This window comes from Mobula hypostoma, chromosome 16 (assembly GCF_963921235.1).
Source record: "Mobula hypostoma chromosome 16, sMobHyp1.1, whole genome shotgun sequence".
NCBI classification, from domain to species: domain Eukaryota; kingdom Metazoa; phylum Chordata; class Chondrichthyes; order Myliobatiformes; family Myliobatidae; genus Mobula; species Mobula hypostoma.
Window position 1 is genome coordinate 45,078,679 of NC_086112.1, and position 12,850 is coordinate 45,091,528.

The 12,850-nt window shown below is 43.6% G+C and overlaps 1 protein-coding gene and 1 long non-coding RNA gene across 3 annotated transcripts in view; one reads left to right on the top strand and one right to left on the bottom strand.

The window, feature by feature from the left end:
• The window catches only part of LOC134357372 (fructose-1,6-bisphosphatase isozyme 2-like), an 83,721-nt gene that overhangs the window by 25,789 nt on the left and 45,082 nt on the right, over positions 1 to 12,850 (bottom strand). The window contains exon 4 of one of the 2 annotated variants that reach the window (XM_063068868.1): positions 1,495 to 1,635. The exons of the other annotated variant lie outside the window; for it this stretch is intronic. Coding sequence (XP_062924938.1) covers positions 1,495 to 1,635 — 141 coding nt within the window. The remainder of the gene's footprint in view (positions 1 to 1,494; positions 1,636 to 12,850) is intronic. 2 annotated transcript variants of the gene reach the window in all.
• The window catches only part of LOC134357374 (uncharacterized), a 33,113-nt gene continuing 28,364 nt past the window's right edge, over positions 8,102 to 12,850 (top strand). Inside the window, exon 1 of the long non-coding RNA XR_010020604.1 lies at positions 8,102 to 8,342. This is a non-coding gene — a long non-coding RNA (uncharacterized LOC134357374). The remainder of the gene's footprint in view (positions 8,343 to 12,850) is intronic.

The window sequence follows — 12,850 nt, forward strand, 5'->3', positions numbered from 1 at the left end:
TAAATCTTCTCAAACTCCTGAGGAAGTAGAGGCGCTGCTGTGCTTTCCTCCTAATTGCACTTACATGCTGGGTACTAGGCAGGTCTCCTGAAATGCTCGACTCACTTTACACCTATGACCGTAGCTCAGCACAGCTCCAATATCATATTCAAGTTTGATGACACCATTGTTATTGGCCAAATCTACGGTGGTGACAAATCTGTCTGAGTGGTGCCACAACAACAACCTCTCACTCAACGTCAGCAAGACCAAGGAGCTGATTATCGGCTTCAGGAAGAGGAAACTGGAGGTCCATGGGCCAGTCCTCGTCAGGGAATTAGAGGTGGAGAGGGTCAGCAACTTTAAATTTCTCAGTGTTATTATTTCAGTGGACCTGTCCTGGGCCCAGCAAATAAGTGTCATTACGAAGAAAGCACGGCACCACCCCTACTTCCTTAGAGGTTTGCAAAGATTCGGAAACTCATCTAAAACTTTGACAAACTTCTACAGATGTGGGGTGGAGAATATATTGACTGGTTACGTCATGTCTTGGTATCGAAACAACAATACCCTTCAGTGAAAAAGTAATGGATATGGTCCTGTCCAAATCAGGTACAGCCTTCCCCACCATTGAGCACATCTACACGGAGAGCTGTCGCAGGAAGGCAGTATCCGTCATAAAGGACCTGCTCCTCCAGGCTATGCTTTCTTCCTGCTGCTGCATCAAGAAGAAGGCACAGGAGCCTCAGGACTCACAACCCAGGTTCAGGAACAGTTATTACGCTGCACCCATCAGGCTGTTAAACTAGAGGGGATAACTTCACTTGCTCCATCACTGAACTGTTCCCACAACCTATGGACTCATTTTCAAGGATTCTTCATCTCACGTTCTCAATAATTATTGCTTTTTATTGATTTTTCTTTTGTATTTGCAGTTTGTTGTCTTTTGCACTAGTTTTTTGTCCATCCTGTTAAGTGCGGTCTTTCAATGATTCTTATATTTCTTGTATTTACTGTGTATGCCTGCAAGAAAACAAATCTCAGGGTTCTACACGGTACTTTGATAATAAATTTACTTTGAACTTTGATATACAATGAATATGAATTATGGCTTTGAGCTGTTGTTAAAACATGGGGGCACAAGGAGGATGGGAAGATACAACAATGTATAGAGACATTGACACTGTCCCAGTGCATCTAATACTGAGGATTGATAATTTATTCTTGTGCATTCAAAGTTTCAACCGTCTTTTGCCAGAAACTGCTTATGTCGTCTGTTGACCTCCTTCTGTAGAAATGAGCATTTGCTGATAATGACACAAAGTGAATTGAAGTGCTAATCTCGACAAAACTTTCCATTCTTTTATTTACCCCTCCCAGCCATCTCTACCCTCCCCCCCCCCCAAATTTGACAGTGGACAACAAAAGCAACAAAGCATTTCCAGATATTATATGGCACAAACACTTTGGTTGCATATTAGATCAAAAATGGCAGTCATTAGATCAGCTACCTACTGGGTCTAACATGAAGAAGTTGACACCTTGTCCTGTGGAGAGCGCTACCAGAGTAGCACTGCCGTAGAGTGCGTATCCGGCAGCCACCATGTTCCTCCCCGGCTCAAGAGCATCACGCTCAGTAGGATTCTCTAAAGAGTCCTGCCAAAGTGAAAGAATGGATCCGTTAGCCTGTTGCATCTGTTTTACTGAATATACTGTACTGCACATGTGTAATTGTTGCAAAAAAACACAGGATGACGTGCAGTGACTAAGTAATTGTGATCAATAATATTTATTCAAACATCAGATTTTTTTGTATCATGTGTTAAGAATACATTCAACACACATAAAAGTTGCTGGTGAACGCAGCAGGCCAGGCAGCATCTATAGGAAGAGGTACAGTCAACGTCTCAGGCCAAGACCCTTCGTCAGGACTAACTGAAAGAAGAGATAGTAAGAGGTTTGAAAGTGGGAGGAGAAGGGGGAGATCCAAAATGATAGGAGAAGACAGGAGGGGGAGGGATGGAGCTAAGAGCTGGACAGTTGATTGGCTAAAGGGATACAAGGCTGGAGAAGGGAGAGGATCATGGGACGGGAGGCCTAGGGAGAAAGAAAGGGGGAGGGGAGCACCAGAGGATGGGCAAGGAGTTATAGTGAGAGGGACAGAGGGAGAAAAAAGAGCAAGAGAAAAAAAAATAAATAAGTAAATAAATAAAGGATGGGGTACACAGGGGGGGTGGGGCATTAGCGTAAGTTAGAGAAGTCAATGTTCATGCCATCAGGTTGGAGGCTACCCAAACGGAATATAAGGTGTTGTTCCTCCAACTTGAGTGCGGCTTCATCTTGCAAGTAGAGGAGGCCGTGGATAGACATGTCAGAATGGGAGTGGGACATGGAATTAAAATGTGTGGCCACTGGGAGATCCTGCTTTCTCAGGTGGGCAGAGCGTAGGCATTCAGTGAAACAGTCTCCCAGGCTGCGTCGGGTCTCACCAATATATATAGAAGGCCGCACCGGGAGCACCGGACGCAGTATATCACCTCAGCCAACTCACAGATTCTCGTGTTTGCATTTTTAAGAATACATTTATTGTTTTGATAGTTATATTTTAACTAAATTGCCAAACTTATTTTATACGTAAAGAGATTCAGAATTCTAATTTTGATTTCTGTCTCTCGTCTTCCTCTGGTCCTCCTTCATTAGCATTGCTGGGGTATTTCCCCAGTTTAACTCTCAACAAAGCAAAGGTTGCAACGTGGAATGTAGGAGCAGGCTCAAAGCTGGTTTTCCTCCCCAAATAAACGTCATGTTACCTGCACAGAGATGCTTCATTGTTGAACTGACTACGTACTGTACGCCAAACGATCACTTTGCAATTATTTATCATGAAGAAAATTACTTAGCACGTTCTACAATCCTGATCAAACTGAGCAACATGAAAATTAAGAGCAAATGAACATTCCCTTCACTTCGGGAAGCTTTGCTATCCTATACCAGTCCCTGGCAGGGTGACAGGGTGGAGAAGTTCTTAAAGGGGAAGAGAAATATTAAATGACATCCTATGTAACCAACCTGTGACTGCGGATAATAAGCCAGTCTCCAATTTCTCTATCTGCCCACCTGGTTCGTTGTCTTTTTATGATACTCTAAGAGCAGAAACATAATGCTGCTCTCCAGACTTCCTCTGTACATACATCTATTAATGCTTCTGGACACATCTTCAGTGATGTTCCTGGAATCATCGGGTGTTTCGGGTCTTTCAACATCATACACCCTCCTCCAGGTGACCCAGCCGGGGCTGATCAGACCCCAGCTTGTGACCAGATGGCTAGCTACTTATGACTCCATGGCTCCCCTCTTTTGAGCCACAGCCATCTTGAGGCCCTCTCTGCCGCATCGGTGGTACTGCGGATGGCTCTCCTCTTCCTCTCTCCCTCGATGCCCAAAATGCTGAAGGCTCTAACTAAAGAACGGGCTACGAATCCCCTACAACCAACCTCCACTGAGACACCTCGCTCTCCATCCAGCCTGCTGACAGTTGCTGACCAGCCCTGCGTACTTGGAGAGCTTCCTTTCAAAGGCCTCTTCCAAGCTATCTTCCCTAAGAAATACTCTGCTCTGTGTTAATTAATAACATGTTTTTGTTTGGTAATTATCTGCTGAAAATGAACTTGCACCTATCGCTGAAATGTGTTTGAGATTTAATTCTTAGTGTCAGATCTTTATATATGCTTCTCTTTTTACTGGTTTTGTTGTGTTTCAGATTCTCATTACTTCTCACAATTTATTTGCAGATCTTACAACATCTTTTTGTTACGTCTAGCAGACTCTATAGTTTTGCATTTCTTTCAGAAACCAGTTTATCTATTATGCGTCATACAAGACATCTTCTTCCACCAGACTCAAACTGAAAAGATAGGAAACAACAGGAATTCTGCAGATGCTGGAAATTCAAGCAACATACATCAAAGTTGCTGGTGAACGCAGCAGGCCAAGCAGCATCTATAGGAAGAGGTGCAGTTGACGTTTCAGGCCGAGACCCTTCGTCAAGACTAACTGAAGGAAGAGTGAGTAAGGGATTTGAAAGTTGGAGGGGGAGGGGGAGATCCAAAATGATAGGAGAAGACAGGAGGGGGAGGGATAGAGCCGAGAGCTGGACAGGTGATAGGCAAAAGGGGATACAAGAGGATCATGGGACAGGAGGTCCGGGAAGAAAGACGGGGGGGGGTGACCCAGAGGATGGGCAAGAGGTATATTCAGAGGGACAGAGGGAGAAAAAGGAGAGTGAGAGAACGAATGTGTGCATAAAAATGAGTAACAGATGGGGTACGAGGGGGAGGTGGGGCCTTAGCGGAAGTTAGAGAAGTCGATGTTCATGCCATCAGGTTGGAGGCTACCCAGACGGAATATAAGGTGTTGTTCCTCCAACCTGAGTGTGGCTTCATCTTTACAGTACACAGACAGGCATTCCTCCCAAGCAATTCCACCAATACATCTGTTTTGATTTTCTTATAGTGAGTCATTTATTTAGCTCTTTCTCCTGTTCAACCAGACTGCCCAGCTGAATGTTCATATTAAAATAATCCTTGCATCATGACATCATCTACAGATTTCTGTCCTGAACTTGCGCTGACTCAGAGCTCTTTCCACGTATTGCTGCTCCTCCTGACATGTGTTTGACTTACGATAATCTACCATTTTATGAATACTGGTCCATTACCAAACTGAGATTAATACTTTCATATGGGTCTCGTCATGGACTAATTGAACATTTGCTTTAAGGGATCTCACAGTCTTATCCTTTTAGCGCATGTTCCAAAGCAGGAGGTTGTAAACAACTGGAACTACCCCTCCCCCCAACAATTTTCCCCTCTCAAAATAGAATGCACTGAAGTCAAAAGGAGGTCGGTTAACTTGACACACATCTTGGATTGAACCAAAGATCATCCCAAGTAGTAACATATAAACTAAAAACTGGATAGGAAATTAACACTTCTGCGCTTTTTACGTGCAAATCACACATAAAAATACTTTTACATATGCTTTGAAATGTTTATGCCTAAGTGCTGCCCATCCAAAACATTGGACATTTGTTTATAATTTACCCTAACGCATAGATATTAGCACGAGACCGTAAGACATAGGAGAATTAGGCCATTTGGGCCCATCAAGTCTGCTCCACCATTCAATCATGACTGATTTATTATGCCTCTGAACCTCATTCTCCTGCCTTTCCCCTATAACCTTTGATCCCCTTACTAATCAAAGTTTATGGGGACAAGGCAGAAGAATTATTGTTATTCCATATACAAAATACAAATTCCTCATTGTGTTTTGTATATGCAGTAACGCCATTGATGAATGCAACCCATGCTAATGATCTATTGTCCGAAACTGGATCAAAAATTTGAGACCTATTACTGTGATTGTTCACTCATAATTATAGAAGGAGAATGTCATACAGAGAGGTGGGAACCATGCATTGACTTTAAGTGCTGACTTTGCAAACAGACAGCATTGATTAACACCACTGTAGTAATGGCTCAAAATTCCTCACCCAAGCCCATCCCACTTGCCTGCATTTTACCCGTCTGCCTCTCATCTCACTACTACCATTGGGCAGGAGGTGCAGAAATCTTGCCAGGCTTGGGAGAGCTTGCGTCTGTCGCCATCAGCACACCTCAGCACTGAACAGCCTCCACAGCCTGCAGACTCACTTTTAGAGACTTTGCTTTTCGGCGAGAGTGCATGCTCTCAGTATTATCTGTTCACTTTTTTATATTTGTCCTCTTTTGCACATTGGTCGTTTATCATTCTTTGTTATGTGTGGTTTTATGTGGATTCTACTGCACTTCTTTGTGTTCCTGTGGGTGTCTGCAAGAAAATTAATCTCAAGGTTGTACGTGTATCTATACTTTGATGATAAATTTACTTTGAAGTTTGAAAATATAAGAAGCTTCATTAGGTGACATTGTGGCTTTAAATGTTTCCTCTGTCCAAATTTCCATCATCCTTCTTTGCTTACATTCCTTCTTCGCTGTTTCCCCTCATCTCTGTGAAAACACAGAGATGCCACAAGAGCTCCGTCCAACTGCCAAGTAAGCAGTGTATAAGTGAGGCAGAAACTCTGAGATCAGGCATCTGACCTTTATAAATGAAGCAGGGGACAGGTATTTCTTATGGTGGGATACCTCAGTTTAATAATTGTCCATTTATTAATTTTCACGATCTGGATATCACTGGCAAGCAAGGTGAATTAATGAATTGGTTTATTGTTGCCATATGTTGTGTAAGTGTAGTATAAACGTCTTGCATACTACTCCTACAGATCAATTCATTTCAAAAGTGCGTTGAAGCAGTACCAGGTAAAACAATAACAGAATGCAGAATAAAGTGTTATTGTTACAGAGAAAGTGCAGTGCAGATAGACAATAAAGTGTAAAAGTCAAAAAGAGGTAAACTAAGAGTCCATCTTACACTAGGGAACCATTCAATAGTCATATTACAACAGGAAAAAAGCTGTCCTTGAGCCTGATGGTATAAGTTTTCAGGTTTTTGTATCTTCTGCCTGATGGGACAGGGCATAGGAGAGAATATCTGGGGCAGGCGGGGTCTTTGGTTATGCTGGCTACTTTGCTGAGGCAGAGAGAAATATGGGCAGAGTCCATAGAGGGGAGGCTGGTTTCTGTGGCATGCTGAGCTGTGTCCACAACCCTCTGCAGTTTCTTGTACCCACACCAAGCTGTGATGCGTTAGGTAGGGTGCTTTCTCTGGTGCAGCAGTAAAAGTTGGCAATGGTCAAAGGGGAGGTGCCAAATTTCTTTAGTTCCTAAAGAAGTAGAGGTTCTGGTGAGCTTGCTTTGCCGTCTTGTCTACATGGTTGGACTGGTTCAGGCTGTGGATGATGTTCACTCCTCAGAACTTGAAGCTGCCAACCCTTTCAACTTCAGCATGTGCACCATTCCCACCCCCACCCCGGAGAAATCAATAACCAGCTCTTTTGTTTTGCTGTCATGACATCCTGTCACTAGGCTTTCTGCCTCTTTCCTCTACTCCTACTCATCGTCATGAGCTGTGACCCACTACAGTGGTATCATCTGCAAACTTGTGGGTGGTATTAGAGCAAATCTGCCTGTGCAGTTGTGACGTACAGTGAGTAGAGTAGGGGACTGAAAATGCAGCCTTGTGGGGTGCCAGTGTTGAGAATAATTGTGGTGGAGGTATTGTTGCCAATCCTTACTGTGTCCGGCAGTCAAAGATCTAGTTTCAAAGGTCCCGGACCTTGGAGATGAATCTGCTTGGAATTATAGTACCAAAGGTGGAGCTGTAGTCAATCAATAGAAGTCTAATGTAGGAGTCCTTACTCTCCAGATGCTCCAGAGATGAGTGTCAGACCAGGGAGATGGTGGCTGTATCACAGTGTAGGTAAATTGCATTGGATCAAAGTTGTCTGGGAGTTTGGAATTAATCCATGCCATGACCAGCATCTTGAAGCATTTTACGATGATAGATGTCAGAACACTGTGGTCATTAAGACACATTCTCTTGTTTTTCTTAAGTACCAAGAAGATGGTGATATTCTTAAAACAGGAAGGAATTTCAGTTTGAAACTAAGAGAGGTTAAAAATGTCTGCAAATACCCCCCCCCCCACCAGCTGATAAACACAAGATCTAAGGACACCAGCCAGATGCTTTCCAGGGGTTCAATCTAGAAGACTGATCTTACTGTACATCCTGTGGATTCAGGTGCATTGGAGGCTATCGGGGTGGGTGGTAACATTCCAAATTCCTGTTTAAAACGTGCATAGAATGCATTTTGGCCAATACTTATTTATCATTGTTAATTTCCCTTGAGAAGCTGATGATGTAATGCCTTTTGAACCACCGGTCCTTCCACTGAGGCATTGGGCTGGGAGGTGCAGGACTGAGACTCAGTAATGAAGAAGGATTGACAATATATTTCTAACTTGGAGACTTGGAGAGCGGCCCGCAAGTGGTAATGGTTCCATTGTCCCACTGTCCTTGTCCTTCCTGGTCATTGAGATTCTTGGAATGGGAGCTGCTGTGAGAATAAACAGCGAAGAGTCTCTGCTCAGCCTCTGAAGTGGGGTATAGGTCATTATGCCAAAACTATGATGTGGAAATGATAAGGAAAAGGTTAAAGTAAAATATTAACCAGCGCAGTGGTTCTTTGAGGAAGGTACCCTCATGGACAATGGAGAATCCATTCTTACAGGCATTAAGTTAGCTTTATTTTTATCAATTCCAATTGCTTTCCAGAAAAGATAGTTTTATTTTTAGTTCAAGAAAACAAGACTTGATTTATTTCTCTGTAAATACGTGCAAAATCTGCTGTTGGGAAATATGTAAGTAAACTTGTTTACATTCATAATTCTGTGCTAAATCCCAGGCTCACACAGACTCTGAATTAGCTCACACTTAGAAGTTCACTACAGACTATTTGCTATTCGGTAGAAGAAAACAGTCACAGTAGGTTAATGTCTAGATGTTGTTTAGTTATTTATTATTATTTATTTATTTATGTATTTGCACAGTAGGGTTTTTCATTGCTTCTATTATGGTTATTTTTCTTTTATGGATTTATTGAGTATGTCTGCAAGAAAATGAATCCCAGGGTTGTATATGAAGACATACATGTATTTTGATAATAAATTTACTTTGAACTTTGTTGTTCATTAACAGTCATTCTTCCTGCTGTAGCTTGCATTACGTTCCTTGAAGCAGTTTATGTCATACTTCTTACTGACTGGTTCATATATAGGAGATAAACAGAAAAAAGAACGAAGTTAACCGGAGTAACACACACAAAATGCTAGAGGAACAAAGACATGGATTGTATTCTTTTCCATTATTGTTGCCTTAAGATTAAGGTTTGTTAAGGTTGTTATACCCAGGGGTGGTAGTGGGGATAAGCTCCCACATCCTATTAAATGCTTCCAATAGCATGCTACTCAAAAAGCCTCTGACAACCGAATCCAGTTCCTGGCCTTCATGTGCGGCTTAGCTATTAAGTTCGGTGGAACAGTTTCTACTGTTAGGAGAAGGGGCAGAGACAGGTTACTGGCATCTTAAAACCAATTGCTTTGGGAAGATGGGGCTCGTCAGCCATGGTTGGCAGGTCATCTAAGAGAAGGAAACCTCTGATCTCAAATCTGCATGGAGTAAGGCCAGATCTAACATATAGAGAGGCTTTGAGGAAAGAGAAGCAGAATAAACAATGTAACGATAGTAAGGTAGAAGGGCTGAAGTGTGCGTACTGTCATGTGTGAAGCCAAGCTGAGCTGCAGAACGGATGATGCTAATGAGAGAGATAACGAGAGACAATGGAGAACCATTCAAAATGCTAATAAGAGAGAAGAGAGAGATTAACGAGAAAGAGACACATAATTCAGATGTTGGTGTCTGCCACAGACAGTTTGCTTTCAATCTGAACTGTTTGAAGTTTGATGGACAGGTGATACCCCATCAGGGGGATAAAAATAGCGGGTTTGCTAAGGATGACATGCACGCCACGAGACCCTGGAAAGAGCATTGTGCCCCACAAGTTGGTGGGAGTTTGAAGGACCGATTCGCGGGAATTGGTCAGAGGCTCACAGGGTGAAAAGGTACGATTGGTGGGAACCTGGTGTATGTCCGCTCTTGCCTGGGTGCCGGGTTCACCACGGAAGAACGATCGCATCCGGAGCGGAGGGGGTCACAGTTGGTGACCACAGCTGGATCAGAAGGCATCGAAGGGTTTGCCTGAAACCAACTGCATCTCTCACACTCTCTCTCTCTCTCTCTCTCTCCCCCCCCACCCCGCCCCCCAATGGTACAACAACAGCGATTACTTCGAACTGCACTAGACTGAACTGGACTCTGCTTCACCTGAAGACTGATCATTTTACCCCTAGACTGCGATAGAGCTTGATTGATTCCTATTACCCTATTTCTGTGTAAATGTGTATACTATCATTGCTAACCTGTTACATTTATATCCTTGCAGTTAGTGTACTGTATTACTTCTTTCTTTAATAATATTAGTTTCTAGTAATCACAGACTCCAACAAGTGTTCCATTTCTGCTGGTTTGACAACCCAGTTACAGGGTACGTAACAGTACCTCAATGCAAGAAGCACCACGATCAAAGGTGATGAACTGAGAGCTTGGATACATACATGGAATTATGATGTAGTGGCCATTACAGAGACTTGGCTGGCACCAGGGCAGGAATGGATTCTCAATATTCCTGGATTTCAGTGCTTTAAAAGGGATAGAGAGGGCGTAAAAAGGGGAGGAGGGGTGGCATTATTGGTCAGGGATACTATTACAGCTACAGAAAGGGTGAGTAATGTAGCAGGATCCTCTTTTGAGTCAGTATGGGTGGAAGTCAGGAACAGGAAGGGAGCAGTTACTCTATTGGTGGTATTCTATAGGCCTCCTGGTAGCAGCAGAGATACAGAGGAGCAGATTGGGAGGCAGATTTTGGAAAGGTGCAAAAATAACAGGGTTGTTATCATGGGTGACTTTAACTTCCCTAATATTGATTGGCACCTGATTAGTTCCAAGGGTTTAGATGGGGCAAAGTTTGTTAAGTGTGTCCAGGACGGATTCCTGTCACAGTACGTGGACAGGCCGACTAGGGGGAATGGCATACTAGATCTAGTACTAGGTAATGAACCGGGTCAGGTCACAGATCTCTCAGTGGGGACAGTGACCACCACTCACTAGCCTTTAGCATTATCATGGAAAAGGATAGAATCAGAGAGGACAGGACAATTTTTAATTGGGGAAGGGCAAATTATGAGGCTATAAGGCTAGAACTTGCAGGTGTGAATTGGGATGATGTTTTTGAAGGGAAATGTACTATGGACATGTGGTCGATGTTTAGAGATCTCTTGCAGGGTGTTAGGGATAAATTTGTCCCGATGAGGAAGATAAAGAATGGTAGGGTGAAGGAACCATGGGTGACAAGTGAGGTGGAAAATCTAGTCAGGTGGAAGAAGGCAGCATACATGAGGTTTAGGAAGCAAGGATCAGATGGGTCTATTGAGGAATATAGGGAAGCAAGAAAGGAGCTTAAGAAGAGGCTGAGAAGAGCAAGAAGGGGGCATGAGAAGGCCTTGGCGAGTAGGGTAAAGGAAAACCCCAAGGCATTCTTCAATTATGTGAAGGAAAAAAGGATGACAGGAGTGAAGGTAGGACAGATTAGAGAAAAAGGTGGGAAGATATGCCTGGAGGCTGTGGAACTGAGCAAGGTCCTCAATGAATACTTCTCTTCAATATTCACCAATGAGAGGGAACTTGAAGATGGTGAGGACAATGTAAGTGAGGTTGATGTTCTGGAGCATGTTGATATTAAGGGACAGGAGGTGGTGGAGTTGTTAAAATACATTAGAATGGATAAGTTCCCGGGGCCTGACAGAATATTCCCCAGGCTGCTCCACGAGGCAAGGGAAGAGATTGCTGAGACTCTGGCTAGGATCTTTATATCGTCGTTGTCCATGGGAATGGTACCTAAGGATTGGAGGGAGGCGAATGTTGTCCCCTTGTTCAAAAAAGGTAGTAGGGATAGTCCGGGTAATTATAGACCAGTGAGCCATACGTCTGTGGTGGGAAAGCTGTTGGAAAAGATTCTTAGAGATAGGATCTATGGGCATTTAGAGAATCATGGTCTGATCAGGGACAGTCAGCATGGCTTTGTGAAGGGCAGATCGTCTCTAACAAGCCTGATAGAGTCCTTTGAGGAGGTGACCAGGCATATAGATGAGGGTAGTGCAGTGGATGTGATCTATATGGATTTTAGTAAGGCATTTGACAAAGTGCCACACGGTAGGCTTATTCAGAAAGTCAGAAGGCATGGATCCAGGGAAGTTTGTCCAGGTGGATTCAGAATTGGCTTGCCTGCAGAAGGCAGAGGGTCGTGGTGGAGGGAATACATTCAGACTGGAGGATTGTGACTAGTGGTGTCCCACAAGGGTCTGTTCTGGGACCTCTACTTTTTGTGATTTTTATTAACGACCTGGATGTGGGGGTAGAGGGTGGGTTGGCAAGTTTGCAGACGACACAAAGATTGGTGGTATTGTAGATGGTGTAGAGGATTGTCGAAGATTACAGAGAGACATTGATAGGATGCAGAAGTGGGCTGAGAAGTGGCAGATGGAGTTCAACCCGGAGAAGTGTAAGGTTGTACACTTTGGAAGGACAAACTCCAAGGCAGAGTACAAAGTAAATGGCAGGATACTTGGTAGTGTAGAGGAGCAGAGGGATCTGGAGGTACACGTCTACAGATCCCTGAAAGTTGCCTCACAGGTAGATAGGGTAGTTAAGAAAGTTTATGGGGTGTTAGCTTTCGTAAGTCGAGGGATAGAGTTTAAGAGTCACGTTGTAATGATGCAGCTCTATAAAACTCTGGTTAGGCCACACTTGGAGTACTGTGTCCATTTCTGGTTGCCTCACTATAGGAAGGATGTGGAAGCATTGGAAAGGGTACAGAGGAGATTTACCAGGATGCTGCCTGGTTTAGAGAGTATGCATTATGATCAGAGGTTAAGGGAGCTAGGGCTTTACTCTTTGGAGAGAAGGAGGATGAGAGGAGACATGATAGAGCTGTATAAGATAATAAGAGGAATAGATAGAGTGGATAGCCAACGCCTCTTCCCCAGGGCACCACTGCTCAATACAAGAGGACATGGCTTTAAGGTAAGGGGTGGGAAGTTCAAGGGGGATGTTAGAGGAAGGTTTTTTACTCAGAGAGTGGTTGGTGCGTGGAATGCACTGCCTGAGTCAGTAGTGGAGGCAAATATACTCGTGAAGTTTAAGAGACTACTAGACAGGTATATGGAGGAATTTAAGGTGGGGGGTTATATGGGAG